At 47.7% G+C, this 16960-nt stretch overlaps 1 protein-coding gene across 2 annotated transcripts; it reads left to right on the forward strand.

Annotated features, from left to right (window-relative positions):
- The first annotated feature begins 1553 nt into the window (after positions 1-1553).
- LOC112873460 lies at positions 1554-3752 on the forward strand. Of its 2 annotated transcripts, XR_003224751.1 has the most exons (2): positions 1554-3263; positions 3379-3752. XR_003224751.1 is itself a non-coding variant. In XM_025936410.1 (1 exon), the coding sequence occupies exon 1, from the start codon at positions 1607-1609 to the stop codon at positions 3050-3052; it is 1446 nt and encodes a 481-aa protein (XP_025792195.1). In that variant the 5' UTR covers positions 1554-1606; the 3' UTR covers positions 3053-3366. The 2 variants fall into 2 exon arrangements, 1 of the variants encoding a protein (XP_025792195.1); XM_025936410.1 differs by lacking the exon at positions 3379-3752 and having other exon boundaries at positions 1554-3366.
- Positions 3753-16960: the final 13208 nt, after the last annotated feature.

Here is a 16960-nt window from a genome sequence, read left to right on the forward strand (position 1 = left end):
CGGCTCGGGAAAAGCTTGGCCCATAGGCCCAGCAGTTTGACCTCAATCAAATGCTTTAGTCGGCCCACGCTACGCTTCATGCTCGAAACCGGACTTTGCTGCTATGCGGTGTATGCTCGAAACGCGCCTGTCACTCTAGCGGAGACGAGTGTTCGTGAATCTCTTAGAGGAATAAAAAAACAAACATGATAATTTAAGGTTTATTACTTTCTTACATCGCATTGTCGTGGAGACCAGAACTTGTGCTCTGAAACAAAATTTAAGATTCCTTCCCTTTTTTTTCTCTCGAAAAGTGCATTTGTACATGCCAGAACAAACTGAATTTAGCTACGTGCGGACGTGCGGTTGTACATGCCAGAACAATTCAGTTTTCTTGAAAAATATATTTGTGCAAGAAAGAAAGACATATAATACTATCATTTAGCAACATGAGAGCCACACCAGATTCCATATCACCTCCGGTAGTTTCTCCTTAAAATACTAGGGCGGAGCCAGCCAGAGGGCCCGTGCTGGGCGTGCTGCAGCATGGGCCCAGCTCGTTCATCCCATGTAAATCTACTCTAGCATTTTAGCACGAAGCAGTAGCATTAGATATAATTTTAGTCAATATTTAACTTGTTCATTGTTCAGCCCGGGCTGGATTCTAGCTCCGCCCCTGACCCCATAGTAATATTATCAAACTGAATTAGCTAGTAAGATATTGTCACATTTGGTTACGAAAACCAGGAAACTCTTGGGTACAAAACTATTGCCCCCGGCCCCATGTCACTGCCGGGGCGATACGGAAAGCTGTACAAGTAGGGGTACGGTGGAGCTACACACAAGTCTGGATGTGGAAGTTATTCGTATTGTGTTTGACATGGCACCACCTCGGAATGAAGATCATTTATCTAATCGATGGTCTATACGGGTGGAAAAAACGTAATTTAAAACTTATCCACAGGGGTATTGGTAATTTGCCGCGCACTTTGGCTCATACCAAACACTGAACATTGCGCTTGACAAATGCCAACCAAGAATTTCTCTACACACGTCTAGTTACAAGGCAGTGATGACCAAAAGAAGCTGTTGATCTAGGTGTGCCTCGCGCTCGAGACGGGGGCGATGCACTTCTTAACCTCTCACTAGGGGCCTTTCATGTGCAGGATTAGTCACTAATGCTAAAACTTTTGTCGATCACCATGTTGCTAATGGGATGTGTCTGAGTAGCGGGTGCTACTCTACTTTTATGTAATAACTGTGGACTTGTTCCTCGTGGGGGACTCATCAAAGGGCATAATTTTGAGTGGTACTTGGACAAAGCTAATCTTTCAAAGTGGCAACCGAGCTCGCCCTTGTCTCGATGCCATGGATCTCCAGACCCTGCTGACAGGGAAAGGAAGAAAGGAGACAAGCTCGGAGCCTGCTGACGGAGAAAGGAACACGGTGAACGGGGGCATGGCGTGTGCCGTGGGCCCCACGCGCAAATGAAGGGGAAAGTAAGCGCGTGCGCGAGTGCACAAAACGGCCGCCTCTCGCCGTCACTCGCTCGATCTCCACTTCGTATACGTAGCTCCCCAAGATCAGAGGAGAAGCTGGCACCCGATCGAGGTTTCCCAGGGAAAGCATGGACATGGCGGAGGACTGCGTGACCCGCGTGTGCGCGCTGGCCATCGCCACCGCGGCTTGCGTCGGCCTCCCGGGCGCGCTCGTCTACGCGATCGTCCGGACCGCGGCGGCGCGGCGCTTCGGCGCCACGTTCGCGCTCTCCGTCGTCCTCGTCTTCTGGGTCACCGTCAGCGCCGCCTACTACCCGCGCGTCTGCGCCGACGTCGTCCGGGGGTCCCCGCTGGTGCGGCGCGTGCGGGGCCGCCAGCGCGCGCCCCCCCGGCACCCGCGCGGTGGTGCCCTGTCGCAGCTGTCGTCTGCGGCGGCGGAAAGGCAGGGAGGTCGTGGCGGCATGACCACGCTTCCGCGGGAGCAGTCGCCGCCGCCCGTTCGGGTCATCGCTGATGGCACCCTGGCGGCGTCGTACGAGCGGCAGCGGAACGGCGCCTTGGTGACGAGAAGACAAGGAGAAGGCCGTGATGGCGGCATGACAGCGGTTCCTCAGGAGCCACCAGCCGCGCGCGGTGGAGAGTGGGTCGTCGTCGCCGACGACGACGCCCTGCTGGAGTACGAGCGGCGCGCCGCGCGGGCGCCGCGGGCCCACGGCGAGACGTCCGAGCGCTGCGCGGTGTGCCTGTGCGACGTCGAGAAGCATGGGGAGACGGCGACGTTTCTGCCGGCGTGCCTGCACGTGTTCCACCAGCACTGCATCGACCAGTGGCTGCACCTGCACGGCCACCCGACGTGCCCGATCTGCCGGAGCGACGCCTTCGTCGCGCCGCCGCTGCCGCCCCAAGGAGGCCATGGCGGCATGACCGCGCTTCCACGGGCTCTGCCGCCGCCGCCGCCGCCGCCGCCTCCGCCCGTTCGCGGTGGCGCGCGGGTGGTCGTCGGCACCCTGGTGGCGTCGTACGAGCGGCAGCGGAACGGCGCCTCGTTGGTGCCGCCGCCGTTCGTGGCCCGAGGTCGGCAAGAAGACCACCATCGCGTCATGACCGCGCTTCCCCGGGCTCCGCCACCGACGCCGCCGCCGCCTCCGCCCGTTCGCGGTGGCGCGCGGGTGGTCGTCGGCACCCTGGTGGCGTCGTACGAGCGGCAGCGGAACGGCGCCTCGTTGGTGCCGCCGCCGTTTGTGGCCCGAGGTCGGCAAGAAGACCGCCATCGCGTCATGACCGCGCTTCCCCGGGAGCCACCGGCCGCGCGGGTCGTCGCCGCCGATGTCATCCTAGCGTCGTCGTCGTACGAGGGGCGGCAGCCGGACGACGGCGAGACGTCCGAGCGCTGCGCGGTGTGCCTGTGCGACATCGAGAAGCATGGGGAGACGGCGACGTTTCTGCCGGCGTGCCTGCACGTGTTCCACCAGCACTGCATCGACCAGTGGCTGCACCTGCACGGCCACTCGACGTGCCCGATCTGCCGGAGCGACGCCTTCGCCGCCGCGCCGCCGCCGGAGCAAATGGTGTGACGTTTTTCTAGTTTCCGATCTGCTCTTGGCGTAGGCGCAGCGAGGGGCAATTCTTGCTAGACGGACAGTGACTACTCCCTGCTCCGGTGGATCTAAGAAGACTCTTAACAATAGATGCAAGGTGGAGGCAAACGGTGACTTACAATAGGTGCAGCTTGGTGTTGTCAGTTTGGCTCAGGGCAGGGACAACATAGCCTGCCTATCTCTGCTGGTACGAGTGCCTTGCATTATCTGCCCCATATCTTCTTGTAAATAGGAGTATTTTGTACGTGTATATATTATATATACTTGTGAGAACATTGAAATGATGATTAGTATTTGTACAGTATAAAGCTACGAAATCGAGCTCTCCTGAAGCCTGAAGAGACGAATTATGCCATGACAGTGGGGCATGCAGTAGGTAACCACTGATCGAAGAAGATGCCCATGATCCATGGCATGTCCTATCGGACGTGGACACGTGTCGCCGCGCTGGATGACGTCATGATAAGCCACAGGCCACAGCCAAAGCGTCCACAAGGAAAGTGCCCTCCAAAGCTTTGCTTAGCGCGTAGCACGTCCCCTCCGATTACCTCGTTCATGCATCCACACGTAAGCAACGGCTGGCTGGTGCTTTCGTCGTTGTTTGTACGTACCACTGTCCAGTGTATAGAAGCAAAGCAACCTTATCGTTGTGCATATATAAAGCAGGGTAAGTGCCAAATGGACAGAGAGTGAGTGCGCCCCCGCCCCCCTCCCCCGCTTAAGGGCTACTTCCTCCGTTTTAAAATATAAAATATAGATCGTTTTGATAAAAGTCTAGATTCATGATTTTTACCATATATCTAGACATAATATTTATCTAGATATATAGCAAAAATTATTAACAACCTACATTTTAGAGCGGAGGGAGTAACAGCCGAGTTTACATGAAAAGAATATATGGCCCCTTCAAAAAAAGGTTTGTAGAAATAAAATATATGAATATTTACATTACCAAATAGATGCACTATAAAGATATATTTCAGGATAGAGTTAATGAAACTAATTCCGATGTTATGAAGGTTGGTGCATTTTTAATAATAAACTTATTCAGCATGGTAGGGAGGAGGAAGGAGGCAGGCTCAACCCTGTGTGTGGAGGAGGTGGCAAAGGTTGCTCCATGATGGGGCCTTGCATGTGGATAGAGATTGTGGTGCGGTGCATTTCCAAAATGGGTCCTTAGTCTTGCTAGCGCGTGTTTCCTGGTTTCCTGGTTACTATACTCCTTATATACTCCATTGAGCGAGAGCTGGCTAACATCCCATGAGACTGCTAGCTACTGAACTTATTACGCCAACCTGCAGATATATATGAGACGCTCCTCAATAGTGTGATCAACTTCTCAAATATGACTATGTCCATACACTGATACACATATTCAGTTCGTTTCCATTCTGGAGCAATGTTAAAAAGCAACAAAGATACCATATATATACTCCCTTCATTCCAAATTGCAGGTCGTTTTGGCAAATCTAGATGCATAGATTTTGCTATGCACCTAAATATACATTGTGTCTAGATATATAGTAAAATCTATGTATCTAAATTTGCTAAAACGACCTACAATTTGGAGCGGAGGGAGTAACTAACACAGCATATGTTGTGCTAAATATAACCACCGCTAAAAAATGATTTTTATTACAGGCGTCCCCCTTTTACTGCAATATGATCTGTATGTAATAACAACAGCCGCTGCAAATGCGATTTAACCACAGGGCCCCACAGGCCCCTGCAAATGCGATTTAACCACCTGTTTAATTAAATGATTTTTGTGGTTGTCATCCGAAATCAAAGAAATAATGCATAGGATATATGGCGACATATCAACTTGATGCCACAATATATTATTTTCTGAGTTGCTCAGCTGTTTCTTTCACTTCTATATAGCAGAAGCAAAGCCTGAAGCCTGTAGCTCGATTGCTCATGGTCGACGGCATAAATTCCTCAGGTAAACAATTTCCTATAAATTTGAAAGAACGATTTAGGACCATGCAAAAGAAACAATACACAGGCTTAAGGTGGCTGTCTGGATTTGGAAACGTAAAATTAAATTTACCATGCAAACGTAAAAACTGGCAAATTAAATTTACTAAAGCAGTAGATTGTGCATTACTTTTAACATTAGTTCCTTAACGTTCAACTGAATATACTGCTTTAATTTGCATATTGTCCTGAAACACACATCATAATTAAATTGCCTTTGCTAGCTAGCTAGTTCATCAATTAATTAAATTCATCCCCAGATGAAACACTGGTAAATTAATCATTAAAGACATAGTCGTTCCTTAATGGATCAATGGTTCCAGGGAACCAATCAATCAAATAATCAAACGAAAAGGGCAACTAGACATATGCTAATCTGTAAGTTGAGTTTCTGAAATATAGCAGGTCAGCACACACATAGACCACAAGAATCACTGTCAAGTAATGGAATTTTAGACAATGGAGAGGTGTCAGGCTATAGGTCATAAGTAACACGAAGTAAAGTACATAAATTATTACAATAATAAAATTGCAATTAGTCTGGATAATATTAGAAATGGAGACTTATTACCTCAGATTGATCATGGTCATAGCGAACAAGGAATCTGCAATCACATTCCCTCGAATCATGTCTTTTCCTAATTTGCCTACCATGCACTTCAGCATCAAAATAGAGACCACTCTGTTCACTTTCCTGATTGTTTCAGAACAGAAGTGCGCATTCATGAGACCCCACTCTACCGATAATAATGCAAACGATAGAACTGAGGAACTAATGATAATAGTTCCTGTCAGTATTACTTTAAAAATTTTACACAAACATGGCCAAAAGTAAACAAAAAAATAGTCCAATACTACTAAAAAAGATTTTTAGGGGCGGGTAAAAGTATTTTTTTCTGGGCAGGTGCGGTATCCGCCCCTAGTTCTCGCAGCTAAAAATACGATTTTTAGGGGCGAGTAATGCGCCCACCCCTGAAAATGATTTGATTTTCAGAAAACAGCAAAATCAAAAAAATAGAAAACAGAAAAATCAAAAAGAAAAAAATGTTGCAGCCAAACAAGCCCCTGTACTATTGAGTTATAATTTTTTTTGACAAAATATGCACACTTGTATCACCTAGGGTTCGAACCGCATACCTCAAGCCTCGCGTGTACCTTCCTCTCCACCACACTACACAATCACTTGTGACTCTATGGGGTAAGCTATTCTTTTATATTAACTCTGAAAATCTGTTTCTAGGGGCGGGTGACGCCATCGGCCCCTAAAATATTTTTCAATTTTATTTCAAAAATTCATTTAAATATTTCCATATAGCAAAACAAATTAAAAAAGTGAAACTTCTACATTATGATTATTATGCATTATGGATACAAAGAAAAATATGTCATGTATATTTCAGTGTATATAAAGGTTAAGATTGTTGAAATTCAAAGTATGACTTGAATTGTATGAGATATTGTATAGTCATAGCCATATGTAGGTTCATAATAATTTTTTGGACCATTAAATGACCTTAAATAAAAAATTTATCAACTACAAAATTTTAGATCTCATCATTCTCTATAATTTTGATATAAAGTTTGACTTCATCTGAGATCATATGAAAAAGTTTTGAATTTTTTTATGTAGAACCATTTTTAGGGGCGGGTCATGCCATCACCCGCCCCTAAAAATGCCATCATTTTCAGGAGCGGGTGATGCCATCATCTACCCCTCAAAGTGATGCCCATTTGCAGGGGCGGATGATGGCGTTACCCGCCCCTAAAAATATTTCTCTAGGGGCGGGGCTGATGGTACAGTAACCGCTCCATTTGTAGGAGTGGGTTACCTTTTGACCCGCCCTTAGAAAAAAATAAGATGTTTCTACAAATCATTTTTGTAGCAGTGCAACCTGCAATGATGACTCCTGTAGTTTTCAACTAGGAAGTTTTCTCGGTATGCAGTTACAGTCTTCCAAAGTCAATATTCAGCATGCAGGTACAATCAGGAAGATAGAAAGGCCTAACAGCTGTGGCCCTAGATGTAATTATTTTGGGTGGAGGGAGTAATGAAATTACAGGGGGAAGATGCTAATCTCGAGTTCTTGTCTATATCGTAAAGCCAACTACAAGTTCCTGTACGCTAATTAAGATAGCAGCAAATTAAAAAGGAGTTTAAGGTTGCAATACCTTATAACAAAGAACACGGTCCCAACAGCGCAGAAGTACACATTCTGTGGCCCTGAATGGAAGAGAACGCTGTCGCAAACAAGTACGAGTGTTGACCCATTCAGCTTCTTCTGCTCCAATTCCAGAGAATCGGACCATTGCTTCCTGAAACCATAAATACAAGCAAAACGACCCAGTTAGTTAAACGGCACATGTAGCAAGAACAACATAAAATGACACAATGCGCAAGGCCGGTCTCAGTCCATAGATATGTTACATAGTAGATGGTTTAGGGGTGGTTCACTATCAGACAAGATAATTATTTTTTCAAAGCAAGGTCAAACCCCATTTCCGCCACAATGTCGTGAATACATCGTATAGTTTGTGTTACAAAGTACAGACAGAAAGAATGAAATTACGAGACAAGAAATTACTCGAACTATAAGACACTACTTGCGCATCCCTAACAGTTGCAAAGTATTAGCAGACTGATTGAGCTTGGTTTAGGAAGCCAATTTGCTAAGTTTGCAACAAACTTGCAACCAGATCAAAATACTGATGTACTTTTACAAGTCCCAAAGTGTATATACTTAGCATAAAAGGAGCAGACAGGACAATTTCGGGCAAGTTAGTACTTTGGCTGGTAAGTTAAAGGCTGATAATGGAGCCCAATAAGAGAATTTGTAAAGGCTAGAGATTAGCCAATGTGAGATAGAATTTGTCATTTGCTGAAACAACATACTTGATATCTTAAATAATAATATCATGACCTTTTCCCCAAAACTTAGCTCATGTCGTAAGTTGAACTCAAAGGGTCATATACTCTGAACTTTCACATTCCTCTTCCCTGCCAACTTAGATTATATATTTATATTCATTATTGTTGATTACACAGTACGCACCTTTTTGGTCTCTCCTTTCTCTGGTCCCATTGCAAATTTCATGGGATCTAACATGTGCTGTCAATCTAGAGTTCTAAAACAGTAGAAGGATCGAAACATCACATCATCATATCGCGTAGTAACTTAGTGCATTTGACTGCACTTACAGCAGTACATGGAATCATATCATACTCGGTGTTAGCATGCTGCTTTCACAAATAACTAACATAATTGTTCCAATCCATTTGCAAAATCAATGAAATTTAATGGTAACTTGAGCTCCTTACCGGTTCACCTAATTCAGACATCCTAAAAGAAATGACATCGACATCATACCTGCAATGCAAAAGGGTGTCGCACATATTGAAAAATCTAGGTTAAAAAGGCCTTGAAACGTAAGAAAACTAAAGTTTTTATTAATAGTGAATGAATCCAAAGCTTTCATCATCTTGCCACTAACAGAAGTACGTAATGACCAAGTTTACAAATCTTCTTTTTATCCCTTCCGTTCTGTCTTAACATTTTTCTTTTGCTAATAAGAACATAAGTTCATATAATGTTTTAGTGTCATTGGACAACAGATATTGTGTCAGCAAATTATGTACCATTTCATATAGCTCTTTCCATACTATTACTTTAAATGACAGCAAGGACAATCAGTTAATAATAATCTCATATTTTGACCGGCATGTGATATGTAACAACCGATAAGTGTTCATCCAATGAGATCATTTTCTTTCATTATTAACAGCGTATAGCATAATCATATATGGAAAAATATGATGACATCAATCATGGAGTCCATGGGGAAATTTGAAATACAATATGCAGACACAACCGACTTCGCTACTTTTTTCAGCTTGAAAAATAAAAAGAAGTGCAAATATCTACGTACCATGCGCCATCTCTATCTGACTTGGCTTCATATTTGATCTGACTTCCCTCCATAGAAATTTTCCCTGGTTTTTTCAAGCAGTGTTACGAATTAGAAAAAAGGACATGAGATAAAGATATAATGAATTCATGATGCATATTTCCATATAGTTATAAGACAGAAATTATAAAAAAACTAAATCAGGGGGAGAGAGTTTTCTTGACATATAGCTCTTAACAAGGTGCCCACTGAACGCAGGAGTGCCGAGAAGGAGCAGCCAGGAAACACGCTGAAACTTCACTCTAACCACTTTACAGAATGAGACGAGCATATGACCTATGTCACCCTGGGTTTGAGACCGGGACGCACTATGATTGTGTCCGCTATGACAGAGATTATGATGCAGCAAAATAATGAATGGTAAGTTGTACAGAAATTATGATGCAAGGAACTAATCCAACCTATCAGTTTGGATGCATGAAACTGGATGGTGTTTTTTTTTCAAAAGAAATGGGATGATGTTTTTGTAAAATTATAATATTGAACGGGTGTGGGTTCCATTGTGTCCTCTCATAGAAAAAGGCCACCAGAAGCACGCATCCTAAACCCTCACAGAAGAGAAGAACAAGAAGAAGAAAATGAAGAAGAAGAAACAATCAGCAACCATATACAAATAACTCAATGAAAAGAGGTGGTACATACGAAACAAGGCATGGTTGGTGCCCAAGTAATGATACTCAATGTACAGTTGTACACCAGCAACGCACAGACACTGGATTTCCAGGGAGCTAGAAGAAGTGCCCACCTGAGGAAGAACCGGCGTGCACAGGAGCCGAGGAACCGGCAGCAAGCTGACGGTAGGCCTCAACCCTACGGGCAGCCGAATTCCCCTGTGCCTGCGCTGCCCTGGCAGCCTTGCCCTCACGCGAACAGTAGCGCCGGTTGCAGAACCAGTTACGAACCTGCAGCGCGATTACCCAGATCTGAGTGAATCGGGATCCTGAATTCTGACATTTGAGATGAGGAATTCGATCTGAATCTACACATCACCTCGGTGTGCGCGGGGAACCACTGCACGTACGTACCTGCTTCGGCTGGATAACAACCTTGCCGATGCGTTCAGTGGAGGCGCTAAACTTCCTCGCGAGCTCCTCCATGGCGACGCGATCGGGGCTAGGGTTGCGGAGTGGCTGCAGGCGCGCTTCCATCTCCTCCACCTCGTCCGGCAGGAACCGGAACGGCGCCGCCGCCAGCACCCCGTCGCTCCATGCGCTTGGTGGCCGACCCATGCCTCTTCGATGGAGATGACGACTGCTACTGATGCTACTCCTCCGGGCGATGCTGGATGGAAATTCAGAGAGAGAGAGAGAGAGAGAGAGGTTACTACTTACTAGTGTTCGAGGGAAGGGAAGAACCGCTGCGTGCTCTGTGCCCTGTGGCATCGCTGTCCTTTTTGTCTTCTCTAGCTCACGACGTAAGCGTGGACTCACACTGCTCATTTGTCAGGACAGCATGCCGAGTTGGGCCTAAGAGCCCGTGTATCGTGTTTGGCCTGCTTGCCTATTTCTCTATTGGGCTGCGCCAATTTATTTGCTACATGTTACATGTACGGTAAAACTCCTCATCTCAAAAATGTTGTACGGTAAAACTGGGTGTAAAGATTGGGAAGCGTCGAACCCTTTTTGGTCGTACTCGTACCTAGGGAATGTACCTTTGTTAATATAGCCCGGTGGAGCCTCACAGCAACGCTTATAACAACCAATTTTTGAGATACCCCTCCATCTTAAAATATAAGGTATTTTAATTTATACATAGTCAAAATGGTTTAAGTTTGATCAAATTTATAGAGAAGAATATTAACATCTAACGCATCAAATAAATAAATTACAAAAATATATTTCATGATGGATCTAATTATTCTCTTTTGATATTTAAAATATTATTACTCTTTTCTATAAATTTGGTTAAACTTAGAATAATTTAACTTAGAACAAATCAAAATACCTTATATTTCAGAACGAAGAAAGTAAATTTAGACCGAACTACCTTCTAGATATACTACAAAGATTGCATTTCTTACAACCAGATCACAAGTATCTAACACTGGGGATGTGCTGGCATGAAGCACAAGTCCCTGGCGTAAAATAGTACTTGAGCGTATGGAAAATGTAACTTTTTCCTATCTGTAACAGGATAAATTGGTGGAATAGCTTGTTGGCTCATTGGCTCGTCTATGCAAGTGAAAATGGACCCGTCACGAATAGCTTATCCGTGTAAGCTCGTAATAGAAGCCGGCAACGATAAGTCCCTCAACTATTATGCACGCATGGACACCTTGTTGAGACTATAGAACATGGATAATAAGTATCCGTACATACGGGATTCGAATTCCATATTTTATTGTATTACTTTTAATACAGATACAGATGGATACAAACTTTATAAGAAAATTACGGCTTTCCACGAGATTTACAATTTTCTAGTTGAAGTTTTTATTTGAAATCATTTAGCTAACTACATTAAAGTTTTAAACAACAAGTGTCAGACACTAGACTATAACTCCTCATTGCATTAGCAATGAAGTTTATGGCCAAGGAAAGGAGGGATCGCGCAACGGCGCGAGTAGGAAATCATGTATCCCTGAACATTTGCATTCCCACCGGCTGCGCCGCAAGTATCTGTATCGTCTCCGTACCGCCTGATAACCAAAAGATAAACATCGCGTGAGCGTAACAGCATAAAGGGCAGCAACTAAGCCTAAGAATTTGTATTCTGTAAAAGAACTACGTATCCATACATAATCAATTGGTCTTTTAATTTGTATGACTGTGCAAATATGTTGTATGTTGCTGTGGACAAACGTACGTATAGTTGCCCGTGTATTAATTTATAGGTGTCTGCGTGATCGAGTCGTGGATGGACCGACTCGCATACGGGATGGACACCCACGTGTCAATGATAGAAGTTGAACCAAACCAAAAATTAAGGTGGAAACGTTACGTGCTTTAGAAATAGGTAAAGTTCTACCTCAAAGTACTACTCTTATGATATTATTCTTTTTTACGATTATTCTGCACAACCACATTGCTACAAAAAATGAAAACAAGCTAGTGCATTATTGCCACCAATTGAGAGGTCTTATTGACAGCGGACCATTTGTAGTCCAAATTCAAGTGAAATGAACACAAATGGTAGCTGTCTCTCGCTACCATGCCAGGCTGGACGGTGGTTTTCAATTTTCATCTCATCATCACGCTGTCATAGAAGCAGCTGGAAATTATCAATTAGTGAAAAAATGGAAATCCTTTTGGAATCTACCCCAAAAGTTATAGCAGCCAACTAATCACCTGTTCACTTGGAAACTTAGCACCATGCATGACAGCACGAAATCAGCCCCTAACTAAATGAAGGCCATCTGAAACCGTGATGGCTAATTGCCATTCATACCGTTGGTTTTCCGCTATATATACGTGAACAATGTGCAGATCAGGCGCATCTCATCCTAGTACTCTACCAGCCCGGCGAAGTACTCGTCGACGAGCACCAAGCATCCAGTGCATTCCTACATACACGGAGAAGTTCCCCAAGCACATGGCTGCTCCTTTGCTGCTGCTGCCGCTGATTTTTCTCAGCAACCTTGCAGATCCTGTGCAATGTAAGTTACACTATTCCATACATATACTAAGGATCGGATGGCCTCTTTGTTAGCTTGCAAAAAGAAAAAAAAATATGACCATGCCTTCTTTTCTTGCCAACTTTGACAAGCAGGCAGAGGCATGGGTGAACTAGGCCATGTGAAACTGGTTATCCCACCAGTAATATGCCAGCATCCCGGTTTTCTGGCATGCCCAGGAGAAAAGTGTTGGTGCTGTATGACGAACGATAAACTTTGTTTTCATACAGCAGATGATTGCGAAAAGTCATGCCCCCGAAGTTAAATTAGATTAGCTATTAGAGCAATAATGTAATAATCATGAGTGAAAACATTTTTTTTTTGGAGGGGATCATGAGTGAAACGTTGCGATGAACAATGGGAACAAGAAAGAAATGAAACGATATTGAGGGGTTTTCTTTTTCCAAATTAAGTTCAGTTCTCCACCTATCACACTTTGCTATCTGCTGGTGAATGTAGGCAATGTGAAATACTAATGTTATAATAATATTCGCAACAAATCGGGTGACTCTCTCGTGCAAGCTCTTTTATGATCAATTAAGCTAAGGGTGTGTTCGTTTCCGATTAGAGCCCTCTAAAAATTTTAGAGTGTTCCCTCACTCTAAAGAATCGCAGTCTTATTAGAGGCCGAATTAGAGGGCTGTTCGGTGCCGGACCTCTAAAGTTTAGATATTTCAGGTTTTAGAGGGATGAAACGAACACACCCTAAGTGTATTATTTATTATTTTAGGCGGCTGAATCCTACTCCGTACAATGCTAGTCACTCGCACGGCTTTTGTGGTCATCATCGTCTGCCTCCGGCACACACGACTCGGATCGCATGACCTCAGGGTCTCTGTCCGCCGGCCGGTCAGTGCCTCGAGGGAGGTCGATCGCCCGGCCGGTGGGAAATGATTGGCCCGACACGCAAGCATGTATGCAACATCGACACGTACGCACGTCCTCTCCTCCCGACCTGGCTGGCGATACGATTGATGGTGGATCCAAAGTGCCGCGGGCTCTCCACTTCCCTACTAGCCTCTAGCTCCAGAGCACGCTCGCCCCGCCCCCCAACTTCACCACCACCGGCACCGACCTCCAGCTCCATGGCGCAAGCGGAGTCCGTTCCACCGCTGGCGGTGCTCAACTCGGCGCCTCCGCCTCGGACAGCTCGCCCTCGCCGTTGCGGCGATGGCCGTCGTGGTCTCCTGCGAGTTGTTCCGCAGGTTAATAACTAACTAGCTTGATCCATGCTCGCGAGCTCTTTCCTCGGTTACTGGGTCGATCGCGCCTTCTTCTTCCATGCATCGATCCCCGGCACGCGCGCAGTGGATCCGGCCGGTGCGCGCGCGCGTGTGCAGGTACCTGGTGCCCGCGGCGGTGCTGCAGTGCGCGTGGGCCGCAGTGGCGGCCGCCGTTGACCTGCACAAGCTGCGGGCGACGCCGCCCAACCGCTGGGCTCTCTGGGCGTTCGTCGTCCTCGACGGGGTCAGTATGTAGTATTCATCTCATCGGTAGCCGGCCGCTCAGCTAACTCACCGCGCGCGGCCCCCCGTTGCTGCCTGGCGCCGGGGCCGCGTATGGCCCGCGCTGCTGCTCTGTCGGGAGAGGAGAGAGGTGGAGCCGTGGAGGGGCGACGGGAAGGGAGGCGCGGCATCGAGGGAAGGAGGGAAGGGAAGGGCGGCTGGAATGGAGGCGCAGCGGCGGCGGGGGAGAGGGAGGGAGGGGCGGCGGCGGGGGACAGTGCGTGAGAGGGGCGGCGGCGGGGGAGAGAGGGAGGGAGGCGTCGGCGCGGGAGATCGAGGGAGGGAGGCGCGCGGCGGGGGACAGTGTGAGAGGGGCGGCAGGAAGGGAGGTGCGGCGGCGGCGGAGAGGGAGGGAGGCGTCGGCGCGGGAGATCAAGGGCTTGTGCTTCATTGTCAGACGATATGCGACCAGTGCCAGGATCACATCAGTCTGATCGACCGATCAGCTTAGATTTTAAAAGATTATCTTCACGTTATCAATAGAATGGTTAAATTGATTGGCACGCTCTGAACCTCAAGAAGTTTAAAGCATGCACTGGAGTTCTCCTAGACGGTGTACGGTGCGCGAGGGATAGTTGGTCGATTTTCTACATCAACAGTAGCCAATATATATGATATGTTAATATAGGATTTCCAAGATGTTTTGCCGCCAATGGCGGAACGTAAGCTAAAAGGGATCAATTTGAAACAGCAGCGTAAAATAGCTAACAAATAAAAAGTATTTACATATGTACATGCATGCATAAAAGTATGCAAGAGAGAAATTTTCATTGGAAACGAGACCAGGACCAATTTGGCCTCGACTATGTTCCGCCCGTGCTTGCCGACGCCCCCGGCCAACGGCGTCCCTCGTAGCGCCGCACCACCCAGCAACCCGCTGCCACCGCCTGTCGACCTCCCGACGCCTTCCCCTTCTAAGGCCGGAGGCGTTGGAGACCCCGGCAGCCCCTCCTACTCTAACTCCAGCCCCTCCTTCCCTAACTCTGGCGAGATGCGTGGGAGAAGATGAACACCGTCAGGGGCCCACCTGCAGTAATTTGAGGATCCTTCTGTGATGCGCTGACTCGCGGTCACGCGCGTGATGGCGAGTTGAGTATGACGTGTCGCAGGAAGGTGTTGGATCAGCCTTGTAGTTCGTTGGCTGGTGCTCTGTACATATAGGTGCAGGAGTAAGTTTTCTTTTCTTTTCTTTTAATTTGTAGGTGCTTGGAAAGAGTGTTCAAGATGGTGTTTGCATAGGAGCGTACCCGAAGGAAGCCGTCAAGGAACTCTTGCAGCTGCTTGGTCAGCACTTATGCTTCCATTCCCTAGGCTCACGGTCGGATTCTGCTTAGATTTAGTTTTGGTAAGCATATTATTTGCAGTAAGAAATATTTGTTCAGCTGTTATGGTGCATTTCATTACCTCATATCCAGCCTGTGCGACCATATCTGGGTCTTCGTAGAGCTCTGTTATTCAAAGGTAATAGTTAGATATAATTATGTTGCTTCCCTTTGATTTGTGAGAAAAAGAATGGAAGGCGGTATATATATTCTTGGATGTAGGTAGCTGTTTACCTGCGTCAAAATGGCTCGAGCAATCATTAAGGTCAACATCCGCTGAAGAATCCTGTGCCCATTCTGAAGAAGTGATGTTCTTGTTCAGTGCAGGGCGTGATGTGTTGAGGTTTATGGGCGCTAAGCCCCACGGCGCGGTACCTGTCGAGCACTCCCGCAGCCTCCCTATAGCGGAGCGCCTTGCCCGGAGGGAGAGGGACGAACGCCTAGACCGTCGCGGCGGCGAAGGGATCGCAGGTGATGAGGCCGAAGGAGAAGCTGGCCCACCAGAGCAGCCGGGGCGGGAGCGTCCTCGGGACAACCTTCTGCACCCAATCGCCGACGTCGGAGGAGAAGCAGAAGAGGTAGGCGTGGTCGCAGCTGACGATGGGCTGGAGCTCGGACACCACGTAGCGGCGGCCGCCGCCGGGGTGGAAGAGGCCCAGCAAGGCCTGCTCCGAGATGAGCTCGGGCTCGAGGATGGTGAACGCGGAGGTGGAGGCGGCGTCTAGGATGAAGTAGCCGCCGACGAACTCGCGCCAGACGAGGCGGTCGATGACCAGGGACCCCGTGGCGCGGCCCTGCTTGGCGTGGTGGAGGAGGAGGCCGGAGGGGTCGGCGGCGAGGACTGCGGGGAAGTTGCGGGCGGTTGGAGTGTCTGGGAAGAGGCGTGGCGGGACGGTGAGGAGCGAGACAAGCGGGGACGGCGCCAGCGCGAGGGAGAGGTCGGCGCCCGGCGGAAGGTCGGTGTCCGCGGCGCAGACTCGCACGACACTGCCCAGAATGCCACACGACGGCGACGAGGAGAGAGGCGACGTCATCTCGTCGCGTCGGAGGCACGCGGGCAGACCGGTGGTTGGGCGTGCCGGCGAGGTGTGGTCGCGTTTGGGGTTTGGCTCGGTAGCAGCTGCAGCCTAGAAGTAGCAGACGAGCAGGGGAGCGCTGGAGGCATGGAATCCTGGATGGAACGGAGCAACACAGCAGGCAGGGGCTGACGAAATCTCGAAAAGAAGCAAGAGACCCAACCTCCAATAGAGGCAGCAACCAAAGAGAAGGGCGGAGCGACGAAGGCAGCGCAAACTTACCGCAGAAGGAAAGAAGCAGGCGAGAAGGAGAGTCGATCGGCGGCGGCTGGAGTTTATCCTCGCTCGGTCGCAAGCCACCGAGGAGTCACCACGTGCCGGGAGCCAACCGATCAGGATCGTACGAGGGACAGATTTTGTGGGGACGTGCCCAGGCTGCGCGGCCGCCGAGCCCGCCCTGATTGTTACCATAGATTGATGAGGGC

Source organism: Panicum hallii, chromosome 1 (genome assembly GCF_002211085.1).
Source record: "Panicum hallii strain FIL2 chromosome 1, PHallii_v3.1, whole genome shotgun sequence".
Classification (NCBI taxonomy): Eukaryota; Viridiplantae; Streptophyta; class Magnoliopsida; order Poales; family Poaceae; genus Panicum; species Panicum hallii.

Bases quoted from the DNA above. Each gene is read 5' to 3' on its own strand.
- LOC112873460 (XM_025936410.1), top strand. From the start codon at position 1,607: ATGGACATGGCGGAGGACTGCGTGACCCGCGTGTGCGCGCTGGCCATC.